This window comes from Protopterus annectens, chromosome 5.part0 (genome assembly GCF_019279795.1).
Source record: "Protopterus annectens isolate FY-2018-M chromosome 5.part0, PAN1.0, whole genome shotgun sequence".
Lineage (NCBI taxonomy): Eukaryota > Metazoa > Chordata > Ceratodontiformes > Protopteridae > Protopterus > Protopterus annectens.
The window spans coordinates 1,094,301,770-1,094,323,473 of NC_056735.1; the positions used below are offsets into that span (position 1 = coordinate 1,094,301,770).

A 21,704-nucleotide genomic window follows, 5' to 3' on the forward strand; every position below is an offset into this window, starting at 1 on the left:
AAGGAGGCACCAATGCTTTCTGGGACAAAATGAAGTCACCAGCAAGATTTTGGAAAAGTCTTGCTTCATCTTGTGCAATACCCCTGGAATTAGAGGAAGGGGAGGGAAGGTGTACAGAAACATTCCCTTCCAAGGAAAAGACAAGGGTGTCGACCTTCCATGCCAGAGGACTTGAGACTCTGGAACAGAACAGAGGAAGTTGTCTGTTCAGAGGTGAGGTAAAAAGATCTACCTGAGAAATACCCCACCAATGGACAATATCCACAAACACATCTCTGTGAAGCATCCATTTGTGAGTCTGTGTGCTAGACTTGCTGAAGGAGTCTGCCACTATATTCTGCTCTGAAGGAATGTAGACAGCCTGAAGAATCACTCAATACTGGCAGCTAGAGCCCAGTCCAGAAGAGTGAGCCTGCAAGGAAGTTAGGACTGTGTCCCTCCTTGCTTGTTTACATACCACATCATCATGTTATTGCTTGTGAAAACTCTGAGGGGCCCTGGAAGAAAAACAGAATGAAAAGCCAGATGAGCTAAAAGGAAAACTCTCATCTCCTTGATGTTGATATGATCTGACCTCTGCCAGGAGTCTATAGTCCCTGGACCCTGAGAGAATTGAAGAAAGCTCCCCACCTTCTGTCCAAGGCATCTAAAAAGAGTTCTTGAGATGGGACTGGAGGTTGGAAAGGAAGGCCTGGGTTGAGAGAAAGCTGATGAATCCACCACTGAAGCTCTGGTTTGAGACGGGGGAAGGAATGCAACTATGAAATCCACTAGATGACAGTGCTGTAGCCACAAAGACTTGAGGTACCACTGGAGTTTTCTCATATGGAGCCAGGCTAGAGGCAACATAGGAATGGTGTAAGTCATGAATCCTAGAACCCTGAGAAAATCCCTGGCTGTGAATGAAGCCAGAGGAAAAAAAGGGACTGGAAAAAGGCAATCAGAAAAAGTGCCTTGGATGTGGGCAGAGATGCCAGCATGTAACTGGTCTGGATCCTGCAACAGAGAAAAATATGATCCTGAGAGGGAACTATTTGAATGTTTATAGTAAACCCCAGGCTTTGTAACAGGCACACAGTAAACTGAAGGTCCTGAGGCAGATCCTCGGGTGGTGAAGCCTGGATGAGTAGTTTGTCTACATATGAAAAGGTCTCAACCCCTCTCATCCTACAAAAGGAAATGATTGATATTCTCACTCCAACTGTCTAATCAATAAAAAAGGGGTCTGCTGCCAGGGATATGAACTTTTCTACTGTCTCCGTTACCGGCTTGCTGGATATGGGCATCCTGAGGCAATGTAGAAATTGCCTCATGTTTACTGACAACCAGTTAATTCTCAAACAAACTGATATGGTATGTGAGAGGTGTATTTACACAGTGTTACTGGAGGCAAAGCTCTCACATAAAAGTCCTCCTAATGTCAATAAGTTTTGTCGGTAGTACACACGCTGCACCCATCACGCACAATTAAAAGCCGACATATAGACCCACATATGCTGAGGCACTTACATGTAACCTTCTTAAACCACAAAGAAAGTACACATAACAAATACCCTCAACATCCCCAAATGCACTCTTTCAAAACAACACCCACATCAACACATAGAGCTACATCTCATGGAGTCTCTACCTCTAAGACCATAAGGCAAGTCATCACACAATCCAACATTCTGGTCACTGGAGACTCCCTTGTGAGACACACTGATGTCCCTCTCACCAGGCTGAGTAAGGAGAAAGTTACAGTCAGTTGCTTATCAGGGCTAGGATCCACCACATTACGCATACACTCAAGTCACTGGACCACAATTACCAATATGACTCAGTCATAATCCATGTGGGAGTAAATGAACTGAGACGTACCTCCCTAGACTACATGAAGAGATACATCATGGAGCTCTCAGAATATGTGTCTCAGGCTGCTATGAGCCTAGCATTGTTCAGCATTTTACCTTCTCCAAGGATGATGCCACAGTACGAACAAAAGATGACTGACTTTAATAACTGGATTAGTTTTTGGTGTCATTCTAAGGGAGTGCAAGATTTGTCAGCATGTAAAGAGATGGTCAACAGATCACACTGTTTTGCCAGGGATGGTCTGCACCTCTCACCTCTAGTATTTTGAATATTAGCTAAAACATTGTCTTCCCCCATAGTGCCTTTTTTAAGCAATGGCAAACTGAAAGCACTTCCAACATAGCAAATCAAAACCAAGAAAATCTAAAGGTATTACTGCTCAATGCTAGTAGTCTAAACAAAAAAAACTCCACTCCCTAGAAGCTCTCTTTACCCTAGAGAATGCTGATGTCTGTGTAGTCACTGAGACATGGTTTAAAGCAGCAGAGAGCACACCAACAGTGCAAGGTGATAATGCCTTCCACACAGTTAGGCCAGCTACTTCACAAGCAGGGACTAAAGGTGGAGGTGTCTCTATTTACATCAAAAATAAATATACTTCAAGGCTGTTCAAACAGGACAATGCACTTGAACTGCTACATGTTCAGATCACCATAGATAAAATCCAATATCACTTCCTTGCAAGCTATAGGTCCCCCTCTATGACCCAGGAAACCTATACCATGTATTTAAACTCATTAGAAACAATAACCATCCAACCCAACACCATATTCATGGGTGACTTTAATTGCCCCACTATTAACTGAGAATCCTATACGACACTAAACGTACATGCACAGAGATTCCTGGATTTGGTAAGCACAAACTCCCTAGACCAGATAGTCAATACACCAACCAGGGGTGCAACCATACTGGATTTGGTCCTCACTAATATGGGAGACTGCTGCATATCCCCTACTGTAATGCCTTCCCTGGTAAAGTCAGACCACAAAATGGTCTCCTTTGAAGTAAAAATAAAACCTGGGCTCCCAGTTAAACATGGAATACTCAGTAACTATTCAAAGGCTAGCCTCCTGCTATTAAGTTGCTGCATAGAGGCAGCTGTACCCACCAGAAAGAAGTACAGAACCAACTCAAAAAACAAGTCATCCTGGTGGAGTCACAAAATCAATCACCTCTATAACAGGGGGAAGAAAATCATGGCAAAAATTAGGAGGTGCAGCACCCAGCAGGATAACAGCAATTTCATCAAACTAAGCAAACAACTACCAAAGCCAATTTTGAGGCAAGTTTGGCCTCCAAGGTCAAGGACAACCACAAAGCATTCTTTAGCTATGTCCGCAACCTCAAAGGCAATGCATAATTGTGTGCAGAGCTCTTTGTAATGGAGCCACCTATACTAAACCAGAAGATATAGCAAACCTCCTGGCTGATAAATTCAGCTCCAACTTTACTTCTCTATCCCCCTCAACCTTCCCTCAAGAAATATCATCAAATACAACTTCTCCTACAATCTCTAGGGAACACGTCCTTAATGCTCTAAGACCAAGAACACTGCATCAATGGGCCCAAACAATATCCCAGGATGCCTTCTAAATAGCATGAAACATGACCTATCAGAGCCTCTAGAATTAGTATTTAACTTTAGCCTCCAAACAGGCTTTGTGGCTCATGAATGAAGAAAGGTAACAGTCATCCCTCTGCACAAAGGTGGGCCAACTACAGACCCATAAGTCTCACTAGTCTTATATGTTATGCCATGGAAAAAATGATCATGAAGATGATCAACAGAGATGTAGTAAACCTCCAGACACTAGACCCAACCCAGTTTGGTTTTGTCAAGGGCAGATCACGCCTACTCAACCTAGTGGACTTCTTTGAGAAGGTCACAAAAGCAATGGATGAGGGCAGAATCATTCACTCTGCCTACCTTAACCTGGCCAAGGCATTTGACACAATACCCCACTCGGGCATTGTTGAGAAACTCAAGAGGGTAGGTACAAACCTTTGTCACCGGGTGGATAGCCAAATGGCTCACAGACAGGACCCAGGACGTTAGAATTGGGGAGCCACCTCTACAAAGAGGCCAGTCACAACTGGAGTCCCTCAGGGATCAGTCCTTGAACCACTCCTTTTTGGCATATACCTCTCAGAAGTCAAGGTCAATGTCAGTGGTCTCTGGCTGACTAAATTTGCAGATGACTGCAAATTAGGAGCTGTCACTGAATCTCACACTGACACAAATGTTCTACAGGAGGGGCTGACAGACAAACAACTGGTGGCAGAGCCATGGGCTAAAACTAAATGCCAAAAAATGCATAATAGTATCCTTTGGGGGGAGTCATCCATCCCTGGTAACTACCATATTGACAACACACCCCTTAGATCTGACCCAGTAGCCAGGGACTTAGGGACACAAATAGATAGTAATCTAGCCTTTGATCATCACATGTCTACAGTGGTGAGGATATCATTCTATGTTGTGCAACTTCTAAACAAAGGTATTGCATCTAAGTCCAAGCAAGTCATTGTTCCACTGTGTCCAGCATTCATCGGACCTATCATTGAGTACAATGCCCCCTTTGGTATGTACCTAACCAGGCATATCCATCAATTAGAATGTCCACAGTGGTTCCTCACTAAAAGAATATGGGGCGTAAGAAATATGTCCTGTGCAGACCGCCTCAAGGCCCTATCCCTGTATTCTGTCTCCTACAGGCTTTTGAGGGGAGATCTATGCCTGGCAGTCACTGCATTGTCAGATGCCACTCCGATGGACCTTCTGCATATCCACAAAACAAAAAGCACCACAATTATCCATTCTAAAGACTTAGACCTTGCCTGTAATATAAACAGGACCTGCTGGAGAGATAGGTATGTATCCCAGAGACTACCCCATCTATGGAACAGGCTCCTAATCCATGTGAAACAGAGTTCTTTCCTAACCCAATTCAAGTGCAACTTGGACAACTGGATGGGAAACTGGAAATTCATCCCTGGTTTGGTACCTATGTCTCTAATGGACACAGGTAACCTGTAAATGGTTCATCTCCCAGGCCCATGCTTACACTTATCAAGGGTAGCAGAACTGGTCAAACAGAGAAGGAAGAAACAGCGAAACACAAAAATGTCCTGAAAAGGGGATGGATGGGGGTGTGAAAATAGGCATCTTTGATGTCCAGCGATACCAGGAAGGCCTGGGGAAGAAGAGGGAACAAGGTTTGAGGGGACAACATCTGAAAGGAGGGAACAATTAGAAAGGTATTGAGCTGAGAAAAGTCCAGAATGGGTATCCAAGTGCACTCCTTCCTGGGGGCCATCAACATCCTGGAAAAAAAAAACTTCTCTTCCCTTACTAGGTATGGGGCACAACCTGAATTCGTCTTGAGGCCAGAAGAGCCTGAAGCACCTCTGGAAAGAAAATAAGCTGTTCCTGTGGAGGTTGTGGTGTACCCATAGATGGTGGAAGGGATTTCTACACTATAAAATATCCCTGTTGACAAAATCCAAGAGTCCTGAATGACCCTAAATCAACTGATATGGGACAGGGAAAGATAAATGGACAAGGAAACCTGGCCAAGAGAAACAGGAAGCACTCTGTCAGATGGAACCTGGTTTGTCCTGAAAAGGCGGCTTCTGAAAAGTAGGATCCTGAGTAGACTTAGCTGGAGGTACACACCTAGAACCCTTTTTACCTTTGGGTGGAGGGTGAAACTCTCTGCAAACAAAAGCAGATTTTTGAGGGATAATTCCCCTGGAACTTACGGATGAGAGAAACAAAGATATGTTTCAATTACTGCAAGGTCTTAAACTTTGTCCTGGAAGGTCTTAAAAAGTTCATATAGCTAAATGCTTTATAAATATTTGATTGTAGAAAGCTATACGTAAAATGCACTTTTATTATATACAAAGAATTAAATCTGTACAGCATGTGTGCCCTTTCTGGATTTCTGCTTGACACTGTGTTGGTCTGTTTTCTAAAATGTACAATAAAGTATTTGTGAGTTCCATGACTAAAAAGTGAACAGTGAGACTATATTTTTACTGCCACATCAGAAAAAGATTTTGTAAGGGGATCAGCCAAAAGGTAGGAGGGGAGAAATGTGGTCCGGAAAAAGTCATGGCTGCAGCAAATGAATGAATGAAAGGGAGGAGAAACATGGATCTGACAGAATAAAGTAGAAAGAGTATGCGTGAGTTTGAGACAAGGTGGGTTGGTTAGACTGTGCTACAGAGTTGAGACAGAATGTAAAGAAAGGTTTAAAAGGATTGCTGGAGACTGATCAGGGAAAGACAAGTGTGGATCTGTGCAGGAGGTCACACAGGTGCTTCACATCCCCCCTGTGCAACTGAAGAGAAAGTTATAATAAAGACATGCATGCTGGAAGTGAAGGATAATCCGAATGCTATTGATTTTGTGGGTAAATAAAGTCTGGAGAGGAGCTATAAAGCCATGGGATAAGGTTTATAAAAGGACTGGGTAAAGATGGTGGCATGCATGTGTGAAGTTTACAAAGGGGGGGGGGCATAGGCACTGGAGGAAATGCTACAACTGACAGTGGTGGATGGCTGGGTGTAGTGTGAGGCAGAAAGGTACTAGAAGGAAGAAGGATTGGTGGATAAATATACTCAAAGGAATATAAAGCGGAAAAGAATGTGAGACAGACAAGAATCAAGAGCGAGGAATTCCTAGATGAACTGCTAGGTTACAGTGGTAGAGTTTCATTAATGGCTTATGATGGTCAATGATACAATGTAGCAGAACAGCCTTGAATGGCAAGGGTGGCTATTCCCTACTGAATCAAAGTAATATGGAGAAAAATGTAGACATATGACTTCGTTTTGGGGATACAAGACAGAACTGTATCATGACAATAGTAATTCTGTTCAGTGTGTAACTGATTATATCACTTTCTTTTTCTTCTTCTTATGTACATGGTATTTGGTCTACAAAGTTTACAATTTATCAAAAAAGCTTAGGAAAAACTGCCCTCCCCCATCCTGGCTACCTAGTACATCCACTGGGAATGAAGGGATCATGGCCTCCTGGCCCACTGAAAGCTGAAAAGCTGAATGAGTCGACAAGAAAGATAAAAAAAAAATCACTGTACTCTGTCTCCTGTACGAATAAGGTAAGCATAAGCCCTCCTGGGGCTGAATCAGCTGAGTGAGTATGACTCCTGACAGCTACCACGACCTCTACAGTTACCCCAGATAAGGAAACACTCTGAGGCCCTAATAATGGAACTCAGAAGTATCTGGGACAAGAGTTAGGCAGTCCCATAAGAACTGTAAGGCCTCTATAAAGGAAACATTATCCCATGAGGACTGGGAACAGATTTGGAACACCAAAACTTTGCAGAACAAAGACTTCTTCAATGAATCCCAAGGAGGCCAGCAGCAGAAAACAGCCCTACATGCAGCAAATGTTTCAGACCTTAACACTATAGTATCATCAGCATTAGAGTTTTAGCAATGCACAACAGGTGTCAGGTAGACAGATTTCTGTGCAATAGGGGAGCAGAGGTTTGCATTTGGCCTGACACTGATATTGATTCAAAGTCCCTAAGGGTGAAATCCTACAGCTGTGACTTTAACTCACCCAGTTTGTCAGATAGCAACCTAATCTCTCATCCCTTGGCCATGAACCCTGGTTTGAACTCACTTTGCTACTCCTCATCCACCACAACAAACCAGTCCAACTTGACAAACATGAAAGCACTAGGAGAGGAAACCTCACTCCCAAGTAATTTCAATCCATAACAAGATGACTGAAGGTGCTGCTTACAGTCATAAGGCTGGGTGGAAAGAAGACCAAGATAATCGGTTAAGGAAAAGGTGGTGCAAACATCCTAGAATTATCCCCTCCCCCCTGACTGGATGCCTGTGCTGTACCTCTATTGAGCTTCAAGTTCCTTGTGGAAAAAATGACAACCAGAATGGGACCCAGCCACCACCAATTTTGGAAGATCCCCACCACTGAGAAGCCAGAAAAGACACAGAAAACAGACTTACTTCTAAAAAAAACTTTAGTTCAGCCAATCCTCCCAGCAAAGTCTTAGGTGCCAGAAATCCAACAAGAGGGACCCTTCACCTAGTCATGTGAAGCGTCACCTTGTGTCATTACCAAGAAGTCCAAAACTTTAAGCACAAAAATTTAAAAAAACAATCAAGGAGACACGCAAACACAGGATTTTTTTACCAGGAATAACAAGGCCTGAGATCCAAACTGTCAGAATGATAAAAAAGAAGTGTCTGGTTCAGAAGAAGAGTCTGCTTATGTAGCCAATGTCTGAAGTCAAGGTGCACTTAGTCACACATTTGTCCCTGACTGTGGGTATTTCCAGAGCAGAAAAGCAGAATGCTGATGGACAGAAAGGAAAAGCCTACCACAAGGACTTATCAAGGAGGGGCTTCAGTGTTACAGCATTAGATGTTGGAGTCAAATGCCATATTTAAGGAAATGGGGGAAAAAAATCTTCATACTTTTACACATTTAAGATATGAGACATGACTTTCTCCTAACATACATACATATACATACATACATAGAGAGAGAGAGACAAACAGATATATATATACATCCATAGATAAATATATGAGTGAGTAATGTGTGTGTGTGTTATGTTTATCACTTTCCTGTGAGGACTTGTTCTCATGTTTTCCCCACATTATATCCAATGTGGGGAACTCATGAGAAGAATGTATACAAAAGGACCAGCAAAATCTAATTTAGTTTACAACCAGCTACCAGCAACATGTTAACACACACCACACACTTTTCCCAAAGCAATCCAGCCAGTGGTTGGCACAGCTCCATTGCTAACTACAGAATGAAAACCTCTGAGAAGTCACTTTCATGTTTCACTACCAGCTCATATACTTTCACTCAGTGACTGATCACAAAGTTTGGAGGTGATTATCAGATGACATTTCTAAACTCTCACATATCAGTGACTATTCTGTTACTCAACAAAAGATAGCCAGTGGTGGCTGGTGACTTCAAATCAAAGGGGGCTGCAGGAGACAGCAGAATGGGTGGGGTCAATGGGAAGGGGTGTGGCCAACTACTTCAAATCAAAGGGGGGCTGCAGGAGACAGCTGAATGGGTGGGGTCAATGGGAAGGGGTGCAGCCAACTAGAAAGGGGAGGAGCTATGCTCAAAACCATAAAAACTGTAACTTTAATTAAATACGCTGCCCTGGGTGCCAAACCATTATGAGAGTCCAATCAAGACAAAATGAAGTGTAAAAGAAAAAAAATATTTCAATGCATTGTCTGCATGACACCTTACTTAATATCTAGATGGAAACAAAAAGGTTGTGAGGCATGAAAAAAAATAAATTACTTTTTAAGTACTATATTCAGCTTTATAAAAGTAGCAAGTAGCATGCTGGAAGTAGCAATCTCTGTGATGCCCCCACTTGTAAAAATGTTTCTTATCCAAAAAAGACCTGCTGCCTGACAACAACTATCTACTTGTTTCTTGGGGAAAACATGATCAAAGTAAAAAATGGACAGCAAACAAGCTCAAGATAAATTGCTTAAAGGATTACTGCATAGGTTATGGACCACACGTGATAGATTGTCATTCTGTTTAGTTTACGGGTAAAGCCTGCAAAGATGACTGCAAGTCTCCAACAAAGGTAATGAGCTTTTTAAAATACTATAATCATGTCCTTTATTACAAATACTGTCATATGCATGTCAATACCCAAGGTTTCTACGTTATCTAGTTATGTAAGTATTCTCTGCCTGGCAACAACAGAAAGGCTTTCAATGTTAGCAATTCTTTAACAGTATGCTTATTAAAACTTACTTGCATCTTACAATCTCAGACAAGCTTACCTGATGGTCATTAAAGAATTGCTACTTAAACAGAGCAACAGGCACTTTCTGGATAATAATAAGCATATATCAACAGTATAAAAATATGACAGAAACCAGAACATTCTGCAAAATCAAGGACAGATGAAAAGCCACTGTAGTAATTGTGTCTACCTTGGATGGGGGTTACTCTGCACATTTACACTGCGTGTCTGCTCCTTGCCTTGCTTGGACACATCAAGAGTCACTACATGGGGGAGTGGGGTGCAACAAGTATGTCACAATTTGAAATGTCTCTGGCTGACTGTGATGGCCCTGACATGTTTGCCATACCTCTCAACCTCAGAGCAAGAAATCTGGACAAAGCCATACATAGAAGTGGGACAAAGGCCCAAAAATAAGGACAATTTTTAAATATTGCTCTTATAAACTTAGAAAGATAATAGTAGGTCTTGCATTAGTATGAATTTTCTGAAGGGTATGAAATCTGAAACTCATATGTCTGTCATTATTAATGATTTGCCACTAATTTGCCATAAAAACACAATTTCATGAAAAACAGACCAAAAATGTGATGCAAAAATATAAAATAGCAACACAATACAGCTGGGAACCTGTCAAAGAAGGGACACTTATTTTTAATATTAGTACTGCTAACTTGAGCAGCTGACAAAATAAAATAATCTACATGCATTTCTGAAATAAAAGTAATCTATAACCCTGATTATTACAGTTATTTATTAATTGGAGGTGAAATGAGTGTCAGATAGAGTGATGTTTATGAAGCTGGAAATTGATGGTGTAATGATGAATGTTGTTAGTGCATACGCTCCACAAGTTGGGTGTGCGATGGATGAGAAAGAAAAAATTTGGAGTGAGTTGGATGAAGTGGTGATGACTGTACCCAAGGGTGAGAGACTGGTGATTGGAGCAGATTTCAATGGGCATGTTGGTGAAGGGAATAGAGGGGACGAGGAAGTGATGGGTAGGTATGGTGTTAAGCAAAGGAATGCAGAAGGTCAGATGGTAGTGGATTTTGTGAAAAGGATGGACATGGCTTTGATGAATACGTATTTTAACAAGAGGGAGGAGCATAGGGTGACATACAAGAGTGGAGGAAGATGCACACAGGTGGATTATATCTTATGTAGAAGGGCCAATCTGAAGGAGATTGGAGACTGTAAAATGGTGGCAGGGGAAAGTGTAGTTAAGCAGCATAGGATGGTGGTTTGTAGGATGACATTGGTGATCAAGAAGAGGAGGATGAGTGTGAGGGCAGCGCCAAGGATCAAATGGTGGAAACTGAAAAAGGGTAATTGTAAGGTGATGTTCAGGGAAGAGTTAAGACAGGCACTGGGTGGCAATGAAGAGTTACCGAATAGCTGGGTAACTACAGCAGAGCTAGTAAGAGAGATGGCTAGAAGAGTGCTTGGTGTGACATCTGGAAAGAGGAAGGAGGACAAGGAGACCTGGTGGTGGAATGAAGAAGTACAGTATACAGAAAAATAGGTTGGCGAAGAAGAAGTGGGATTGTCAAAGAGATGAAGAATGTAGACAAGAGTATAAGGAGATGAGGTGCATGGCAAAGAGAAAGGTGGTGAAGGCTAAGGATAAGGTGTATGAAGAGTTGTATAAAAGGTTGGACACTAAGGAGGGAGAAAAGGACCTGTATTGATTGGCTAGACAGAGGGACCGAGCTAGTAAAGATGTGCAGCAGGTAAGGGTGATAAAGGATCATGAGGGAAACGTACTTACAAGCGAGGAGAGTGTGTTGAGCAGATGGAAAGAGTACTTTGAGGGGTTGATGAATGAAGAGAATGAGAGGGAGAGAAGGTTGGATGATGTGCGGATAGTGACTCATGAAGTACAGTGGATTAGCAAGGAGGAAGTAAGGATAGCTATGAAGAGGATGAAGAATGGAAAGGCTGTTGGTCCAGATGACATACCTGTGGAAGCATGGAGGTGTTTAGGTGAAACGGCAGTGGAGTTTTTAACTAGATTGTTTAATGAAATCTTGGAAAGTGAGAGGATGCCTGAGTAATGGAGAAAAAGTGTTTTGGTACCGATTTTTAAGAATAAGGGTGATGTGCAGAGCTATAGTAACTACAGAGGGATTAAACTGATCAGTCACAGCATGAAGTTATGGGAAAGAGTAGTGGAAGCTAGGTTAAGAAGGGAGGTGATGATTAGTGATCAGCAGTATGGTTTCATGCCAGGAAAGAGCACTACAGATGCGATGTTTGCTCTGAGAGTGTTGATGGAGAAGTACAGAGAAGGTCAGAAGCAGTTCCATTGTGTCTTTGTAGATTTAGAGAAAGCATATGACAGGGTGCCTAGAGAGGAGTTGTGGTATTGTATGAGGAAGTCGTGAGTGTCAGAGAAGTATGCAAGAGTGGTACAAGATATGTACGAGGGTAGTGTGACAGCAGTGAGGTCTGCGGTGGGAGTGATGGATGCGTTTAAGGTGGAGGTGGGATTACATCAAGGATCAGCTCTGAGCACTTTCTTATTTGCAATGGTGATGGACAGGTTGACAGACAAGATCAGACAGGGGTCCCCATGGACTATGATGTTTGCAGATGACATTGTGATCTGTAGTGAGAGTAGGGAACAGGTGAAGGAGACCCTGGAGAGGTGGAGATATGCTCTAGAGAGAAGAGGAATGAAGGTCAGCAGGACTAAGACAGAATATATGTGTGTGAATGAGAGGAAGGATAGAGGAATGGTGAGGATGCAGGGAGTAGAGGTGGCGAAGGTGAAGGAGTTTAAGTACTTGGGATCAACAGTTCAGAGTAATGGTGAGTGTGGAAGAGAGGTGAAGAAGAGAGTACAGGCAGGATGGAGTGGGTGGAGAAGAGTGTCAGAGTAATTTGTGACAGACGAGTACCAGTAAGAGTGAAAGGGAAGGTCTACAAGAGGGTAGTGAGACCAGCTATGTTATACGGGTTGGAGACAGTGGCATTGACAAAAAGGCAGGAGTCAGAGCTTGACATGGCAGAGTTGAAGATGTTAAGATTTGCACTGGGTATGACGAGGATGGACATGATTAGGAATAAGTATATTGGAGGGTCAGCCCAGGTTGGAAGGTTTGGAGACAAAGCCAGAGAGGTTTGGACATGTGCTGAGGAGGGATGCAGAGTATATTGGGAAAAAGATGCTAAGGATGAAGCTGCCAGGTAACAGGAAAAGAGGAAGGCCTAAGATAAGGTTTATGGATGTGGTGAGAGAGGATATGCAGGTGGTTGGTGTGACAGAGCAAGATGCAGAGGACAGGAGGAAATGGAAACAGTTGATCTGCTGTGGTGACCCCTAACGGGAGCAGCCAAAAGAATAAGATTAATTGTAAACCCTCCACGTTTTCTTCCAAAATTGCCATTTTACAGAGGGATTATTAGGGGAAGAGCAACATTTTGAGCCAAAATCGGAGACAGTTGAGAGGTTTGGATATGCCTAATTCTATAAAGCAATTTATTTGCACATACCTCTCAACCTGTTAATGCTAGAAATCTGGACAAGGCCAAATATATTGGGGGAACATATAAACAGTACTAAACATTGCTCTTGTATAAACTGAGACACTTGATAGAATAACAGATCTTGCTTTAGCATGCATTTTTCTGAAGGTTGTGAAGTCTGAAACTCAGTGTCTGTCATTATTTAGTGACTTAATTCCTAAATGATTTGCCAGAAAACCACAAATTGTATGAGGAACAATCCAAAAATAAAAAGCGAAACTCTGGACAGTTGAGAAGTATAGTTCAGCTGGGGCTGTCTTTGAGTTTGCCACCCTTCCCCCCTCACAAAATCATGGTCGACTGGAGCCTCCCCCCTGCAGCCATTCCAATGAACCATTACTTGGCTATTTCACCCCATTTACCATAAACACTAATGTGCATACTGCTTTACTTCTGTTGCCCTTGAGGAATAAATTGCCTATGCTACACTAAAAAAATAACAAGCTTGTAATATTGCAATAAGGAATGGATGGCAAACTGATAACAGGTTCATAGTTACTAGGTATCTTCGCCAAAAAGGAGTGCAGCATCCACCCCCTTTGCAACACAGTACAGTATCAGCAATGCATCTACCTACTGTGGGAGTAGAACCCATAGCCTTCTGCATCAAAAGCAAGTACACTACCTGTTGTGCTATTAACAATGCAGGCAGACTTAGCATAAGTAGCGCTAAACTTTTGCTCCCCTGCAGCTCTCAGCTCCTTGTAAAATCTACTCAACACTCAGCTGTATCTCTGAATTTTGCAGCACAAGAAAATTTATTGGGGGGGGGGGGGGTCAAAAGCCCAAAAAAACAGGGACACATTTTAAACACTGCTTGTATAATGTTGGAAAGCTGCTAGAATAAAATGCTGTGTTATCACCATACATTTCACTGTTAAGTCTTGAACCCAGGACCCTGTGTAAAACAGTCAGAGAAACATACCACTATGCCATATCAGCTGTTTTGTGAAAGAGAGGAAGACTGAAACTAAAATGGCTACCATTTACTGAATTCAGTTCTCACCATAGCTGTCAACCTCTTAGCAAAAAACACCTGAACAAAGTCAGTAATGGGGGAATACAGCCCCCAAACATATTCAGTGAATTCAGTTCTTACCATAGCTCTCAACCTTAGCACAAAAAACCTGGATGAAGCCGATAGTGGAGGAATACAGTCTCAAAAATAGGGACATATTTCAAATATCCATCTTATCAACTTAGAAAATTGCTAGAATAAAAGGTTTTGTGTTACCATGTACTTTCTGAAGAATATGAAGTCTGAAATTCAAATGTTTGTCATTTTTATTTAACATTTGTTGACCAGGAAAGTCTGACTTGGACCAAAAGCAATTTCCAGCAGAGGCCCAGGGAGAAACACTCTAGACACATGTCTTTCTAAAATGGGAGGACACCACAGCAAACCCACACAAACACAGGGAGGACATGCAGACTCCACACAGAAGGCACCCCAGCCAAGAATCAAACCAGAGAACCTGTAGCTGTCAAGCAACAATGGTACCACTGACATTGTAAGAACACAAAAATACAGAAATCACAGATTTTATAAGGAACAGAACAGAACAAATATGAGGGGAAAATCTGCAATTTTTTTACAAATGTGGTGGGTAGGGAATTCAGGCTCTTGCCACCTGGGCCCAAGGTACAGGGTTCAAGCCTGTTCTCTACCCATCACCATACAGCACCTGGGGCATTACACACACACACATTCCTTCTTTACCTCAAAGTCAAGTGTGTTTTCCTTACGTCAAAAGTCAAGTCTGTAAAACGCGCATCCACCTCTCAAAGTATGTCACCTTGTAATAATACCCAAGCAAGTTCTTCATTAAAGTCTGTTAAACTAACGCATATCCACCATGCAACATATCCGCCTTGTAACATGCAAACAAGTCCTTCCATCCGAAGACGTCCCTTCCCGCAAGAGCAGGCTGGGTGCTACCCAGCCTGCGGACGTTGCAGACCGATCCCCCTTCAAGTCTATAGACCTCTGGGATAGTGCTGCTGAATGCTCTTTACCTAATCCGGACTGCTGGTAAGACAGTCTGGATTCTGTGCGCAAGCTCCCGACTGGTTCACCAGCAGTCTGAAAATGCCGGGCATGCGCGATGTTCTGCAACTTTCTTTTTCTTTTTTGTTTACAGCTGGGGGGGCTGCAGTCCTGCAGCCCAATAGCATGAGCCACCCCTGGAGATAGCTCATCCTATTATTTAGTGAGCGTAAACCAAACAGACATTACATTACTTCCTGTCAAGTGGGTGTTGTTTGTTTTTTTTTACTCCCACTGTCTGTCAACCATCAGCCTCCTCTCGGTCAACTGGCCTATTCATTCCCACTTCACTGGGATGAGAGTCAACTGGGAGGGACCATCACTTAAACAACCAACAGGGGTGGTTTATTTTTTTTTCCTTTTCTCCCTGGCCCTAGCAGTGCACACTTGGCAGAGCATTGGAGAGAAGCCTGCAATTCTCCATCTGAATGGAGGTTGCAATGAGTGCAACCAAACTCCCTCCCACCACCATGGTAGAAGTGAGAGAGACACATCTCCTTAGTTCTCTCCCTCCCTGCCTCCTGAGCCCTGAGTCACAGTAAAGGCTCTATCCTTCTACGCCATGGAGTCCAAATATTGTAACTGGCACTGATAGCACTTGACAATAATATCACATCAAAGTCTTTAAGGATTAAATCCCACAGCTGTAATTCTCAAAAATGAGTCAAACAAGAACTTGATCTCTCTTGTCTAGGCATTACAGTCAAATCAGAACAAACAGCTTAATTAAAAAAAGAAACCCACACCTTCATTTAAAGTTTTAAATAAAGAAGATGATGTCATTGTAAAGGTTGTGTTGTTTTCACCACTCAGCCCACTAAATAAGTTCCAAGTAGATGAAAATTCACAACAGAGCAATCCTTTGTTCCATACAGAATCACTGCCAGTGCAGTTTATATCTGCATACCAGCAATGTCTGTGTGTGGTCTTCTTTTATTTTTCTCTTGGTTGTCTTGTCTCTCCAGGAAGTTAGCTTATTTATGTAAGGAGGCATGGGATGAACCCCCTACCCCTCCATGTGGAAAACAGAGGGGACCTGCCCAACTGAAAAAAAAATGCTTACTTTAGATCTTTTTCACTGTAGCTGAAGCCTCAACCAGAGGGAGACACAGTAGAACATTTTCAACATCTTTTCCATGATGCATAAGCATATAACTACTTGTAATGTACGTTAATTACAATTTGCAATAATGTCAATGTACAACTTGGATAATTACTTTGTTTGCTCAAATGTAGTCTAGTCTTTCTCACTGCAGTCCGTGCTTTAGTCTTTTCACTAAGAAAATGCAGTCACAGTTAATTTGCTTATAAGAGACACATATTTAACAGATTCAGAAATTATGCAATTAAAGGTCCTCAAACAATTTTGTTATTTTAAAAATATGCAGAAAGATAAATTAGGTTTAAAATGTCTGCAAATGCCAATGATAATAAAAACCCATTTAAACTGATGGACCTGGTATACTTTAAACTGTTAGACAACATACACATGTGTGCATTTAAATCATCAGAAGACTGATGGTCTACTACTTTGCCCAAATGTTGGAGCTGGTACCAGGCACTTACTCCTTCATTCCTGTCTCTCCCTCCCTTTCTCCATCCACTTGCAATTTTCCCATGCCATTTGCATTCTATAGGCTTAGCCTTCTTCTTCAGATCAATTATTTTTCAATTCCCCTTAATGATTTTGTGGATCCAAACCATATTCACCCATTGCATTCTGTACAGTTGGGAGAAGAGCTACAGCCTTCCTAACTTCTCTCTGGTCGCTTTTTTATCCACTCCTTTTATTATCCAAATAAGCTTCTACTGTGCATTCTCTAGCAGATTTATACTTCCCTCTGTATGGTCTTCAAAACAGTTCAAAGTACTCTGTGCTTTGTGGTCAGGGATACAGATAGTAGGCAAGAGGGGGCTGGAATTTATTGGAGAAAACTGGCAAAAGAACCAAGGTATTGGGAGCAAATAACTAGAAGGGGAAATATAATACAGTGGGAACAGGCCAAGAATTTATTTGGACTGCAGGTTAGAGATTGCCTTCCCTATCAATGATTGATATCAGAGTATAGGCAAAGAGAAAGAAATAGGGGGATCCTAAATGAAAGACCAGCACTGGTACAGTTTTTAATAGAATCTAGAACAGAACTTGCAGTTTATAAAGAAATAATTAGTAAAGCATATAAAATATTGCATGATAATTATAAGAATCAATCAAAAGAGCTTAGAAAGGATTGGAAAAAGAGAATGGATAAGCAATTCGCAAAGAGACAATGGGGAGGATATATGTATATCTCCCAAATATGCATCAGAGTTTATAAGATTTAGGTTCTTTGCCTGAAAATGTTTACATAGGTATTTTTATACTCCAAGTAGACTCCAAAGAAATTTTTCTCAGGTGGATAGCAAATGTTGGAGGTGTGATGGGCAAGAAAGATGTCTGGAAACATATTTTTTGGAGGGGATTCCCTGCAGGCCACTCTGTCGGAGATGCTGGGTGAGCAGATTGGACTGACTGGGGAGATGATTTTTTGAGTTGTACTATAAAATTGTAATTGCTTAGACATAGTAAAGCCTTGCTAAGTCTAATTATGTTGACTGCAAAAAAAGCAATTACTAGAAAATGGAAATCAAAGTCTAGACCAACTTTACTAGAAGTAGTGAATACAGTAACAGAGATAAAACAACTAGAATAGGGATCTTTAGAAAAGGGAAGGAGCAAACTACATAACAAAAAATGGGAATTGTGGGCACAATATATGCAAAGCAGGAACGAGGTTTAAGAGGCAGGATTTAAATGAGCTATATAATGCTTAACTGACAATGACCGGATGGTTTATAAGTGATGTATAGTGTTTACAACTACAGTTGACTCAATGGTGTCTGTGAAGTAAATTTTTTGCAACTAAAGTGATATTTTGTATGTTTTTCATTTATATAAATGTAAAATTGCCTTTGTCATATGTATAAATTTAATAAAGATGCTTGGAAAAACAAAAAGTGTTCTGTGCTTTTCATTTATTTATTCATTCATTTGTCAACCAGTGTAAAGTACTCTTCCAAGTGCACCATTTTCAAGCTCGGCTTCTCTCTGCCCTATCTACCACCTGCATCTGTTATTGATCACAGTCATCAACAATGGAGCCACCACCAATAAAAAGACCAATCCACAAACCATCAAATACAGAAAGGATATGAATCTGAATTATGGATGTGAATGAGGATCACATCACCTGAGGAGTCACAATGGAACAAAAAACAGAGTTCCTAGTTCCATCAATTCAATTGGAGGAAAGTGAAATCTGAGTCCATAGAAAGTAGAATTTACTTTGGATTAAGTGGCTCCTTGTCTAGCTTTCCTAAAGTGGTTTTCAGAATTCTAGTATCTCTATAGATGGAAAAAAGTAAGGCCTTCAATGAAAGTGGTACACCTGGCAACAAAAACAGAGGGGTATTCAGAAGTAGCTACTTGCTGCCCATCAGGATTCTTTAAAATTTTAGTAAAGTGATTGATAATGGTTAGAATATTGTTTGGGCAGTTAACACCTAACAATATCACAGAAGAGCTCCAGCGAACAAAGACACTCAAGGAAACAGCAGAAATAAATTACAATCAATGTGTTAGGCATATAATCCTTTTTGAAAACTATATAAAACAATAATAGTACCCTTTCAGCATGAAGCTCTGATAAAAAGAATGAAGGACAACTGTCAATTTTACATAATGATGCAAAGGAACCAATAAAGAACACAGACCATCACTGCTTGCATGTGGTGGATACACAATATCTGATGCTGCAACACATGCTGTCCCCAATGTGCTCTGTAGTACAAATATTGAGAGTGCTCATCTGGTAACAGATATTCTGTACAACTGTCCTGCAGACTTGACATGCTACAGTGAAGATTTCAGACTTTTAGTAGTATGAGTTGCAGCTTACAGTACATGGAATTTTAAACACTCACTTTCATGAGTGCATCTCCTATGAATTTGTGTAGTTCAGTTTGTATTGTCCACATACTTCTGAACAAATAAAGGTTAGGAACAAATATGAGGAATGCTACTTCAATCAGAAAAATAGTTATTGCATGCTTTCGCTGATCTTACCTTTGCTGCCAGAAGGCTCTACCATCACATAATCAGGGCCACTGGATAAAATAGGCACTTTGATATTAATACCACTGAAATAAATGAAGAAATAATTAATTTCAAAGGAGTAACACTGATATTCTCCTGAGAAGGTTTTCCAGAACAAAATATCATTACATAAGAATTTGCAGCATTAATAAACATCAGTCCCATCATAATCATGAAACAGGTAGCATCGGTCTGACTTTGTTGCCAAACCGTGAATAAATGCAGTAGTATAAAGATCATCAAGTGAAGTAACATGATGACATCATCTGCCATCAGCTTAAGGAGGTAAGTTTTCCGTCCATGAACAATACTGCTGCTATCCCACAAAAGACCTGTACAGTGCAACCAATAAAGGGAACAACGAAGGTACATGAAGTACAGAAAGGGAAAGGGAAGATAAAGGCAGAGAGAAAAGGACAATACTTCCTTCTCCAATTGCCTGCCTCTTAAAGATTTCTATATAAAGCTGTATCATTTTGCTTTGAAGGGGAGTTTTTTAAGCAAAGGAAATGACACTGCTGATTTCCTTAGTAGTCCCGGAGGGTAGCAGATGCATGCCCTGGAGAGAGAAACAAGATTACAATGAGGTATCCTGCATCCTGGCTTCCACTATGGCAGAATCTCCAAAGAAAGTACAGTTGTGTACACTTACCATAAATGTAGGTGTTCGAGTGTATTCACTGTTGCAGTCATTACATTTGGGTTATCTGCTTGCAGGTAGCCCTCAGTCGGCCTGATTAACAAAGTCTTGGGTCCTGCGTCAGTTGCTGTCCCTTCTTCCATGACGTCAGGGGTATAAAACATGCAGCTGATGCCATTACATCAGTTTTTCTTGCCCCAGATGTCAGGTGCCCCCCTAATGGGGAGCAATTAAATATAAAGGTACAAAGATATACCTCCAGCAAAAAAGCAAATACATCAAAAAGGCTGTTAAACATAGTAAAGGAAAGTAGATGTATAGTCAAAATAAGTTACGGGGCTGGAGGGAGGGTAACCAGGACTGCAACAGTGAATACACTCGAACATTTACATATATGGTAAGTGTACACAACTGTACTATATTCTTCATGTTTCACTGTTGCAGTCATTACATTTGGGTAGATTCCCAAAGCTATGGTTGGGAGGAGGAATTTAGATAGCATTAGGACCAGCTATAAGGCCCTGCAAGACTGCAGTGGCAAAGCCAGCTCTGGATTTAGAGAAAAATTGGCAAATAATAATGCTTGGTGAAAGTATGTACAGAACTCCGGGTAACAGCTTCTAGGATGTCCCTAGTAGGGGCGCCTCTGAGAAAGCCTGTAGAGGTAGATGCAGCCATGGTGCAGTGAGGTCTGATCCCCTGGGGGATAGGTTTTCCATGGTGCTTATAGCAGAAATGAATGCAATGGCCTATCCATTTAGAAATGATTTGCTTTGAAATAGCCTTCCCCTCTGCCCCTGCAGCAAATGCTACCAGCAGTTGTTCAGATTTCCTTTGAGGTTTAGTCCTGTCCAAGTAGAATCTGAGTTGTCTGTGCACATCTAAGGAATGCAGTATCCATTCCCCTTTGTTCTGTGGATTGAGAAAGAAGGTTGACAAATGAATGGACTGATTAAGAGCCACACTGGATACCACCTTGGGCATGAAGGATGGATTGGTTCTGAGGGACACCCCCTGTCCGCATGAAAGATGATGAAAGGCTCCACTGCCATACGGGCCTGCAATTCAGATACCCTTCTAGCTGAAGTGATTGCTAAAAGGAAAGCTGTTTTCCAAGAAAGACATGTTAAGTCTGCAGTAGCAGCTGGCTCGAAAGGAGGTAGAGTGAGTTACTCCAAAACAAAGTTAAGGTCCCAGGCTGGGGTTGGAGCTCTCCTGGGTGGTCTCAAATTTCTGGCCCCTCTGAGAAACTGCTTGAGCAGTGGATGAGAAAAGAGTGGGGGGGGGGGTTCTGTGTTATAATGAGCCAAAATGACTGAAGCGTGGATTTTAATGGAGGAAAAAGACAGGCCCTTGTGAAGCATCTCAGTTAAGTATTGTAAAATCTGAGGTAAATTGGGCGCTGCTGTGCTCATCCCTTGAGATTGGTTCCAGGCACAGAATCTTTTTCCATTTTTTAGCATAGGATTCTCTAGTGCTAGGCCTCCTTGCCTCTAAAATGATATCCATCACAGATTTACTGAGGGATGGTTAAGGAGAGATTATGTAATTAGCCAGAAGCTGAGGGAAGGACTCTGAGGCAGGTGCCATGGGGATAACCGTGACACACTATGCAGGAGGGGGTACCAGTGTTGGTGTGGCCAGTCTGGAGCAATCAAAATCATCCTTGGTTTGTCCTGTTTGGTT

At 41.7% G+C, this 21,704-nt stretch overlaps 1 protein-coding gene across 2 annotated transcripts in view; it reads right to left on the reverse strand.

The window, feature by feature from the left end:
* NXPE3 (neurexophilin and PC-esterase domain family member 3) overlaps positions 1 to 21,704 on the reverse strand; it is a 1,170,309-nt gene that overhangs the window by 492,149 nt on the left and 656,456 nt on the right. For both annotated transcript variants that reach the window (XM_044070959.1, XM_044070958.1), the window contains exon 4: positions 19,349 to 19,422. In XM_044070959.1, coding sequence (XP_043926894.1) covers positions 19,349 to 19,422 — 74 coding nt within the window. The remainder of the gene's footprint in view (positions 1 to 19,348; positions 19,423 to 21,704) is intronic.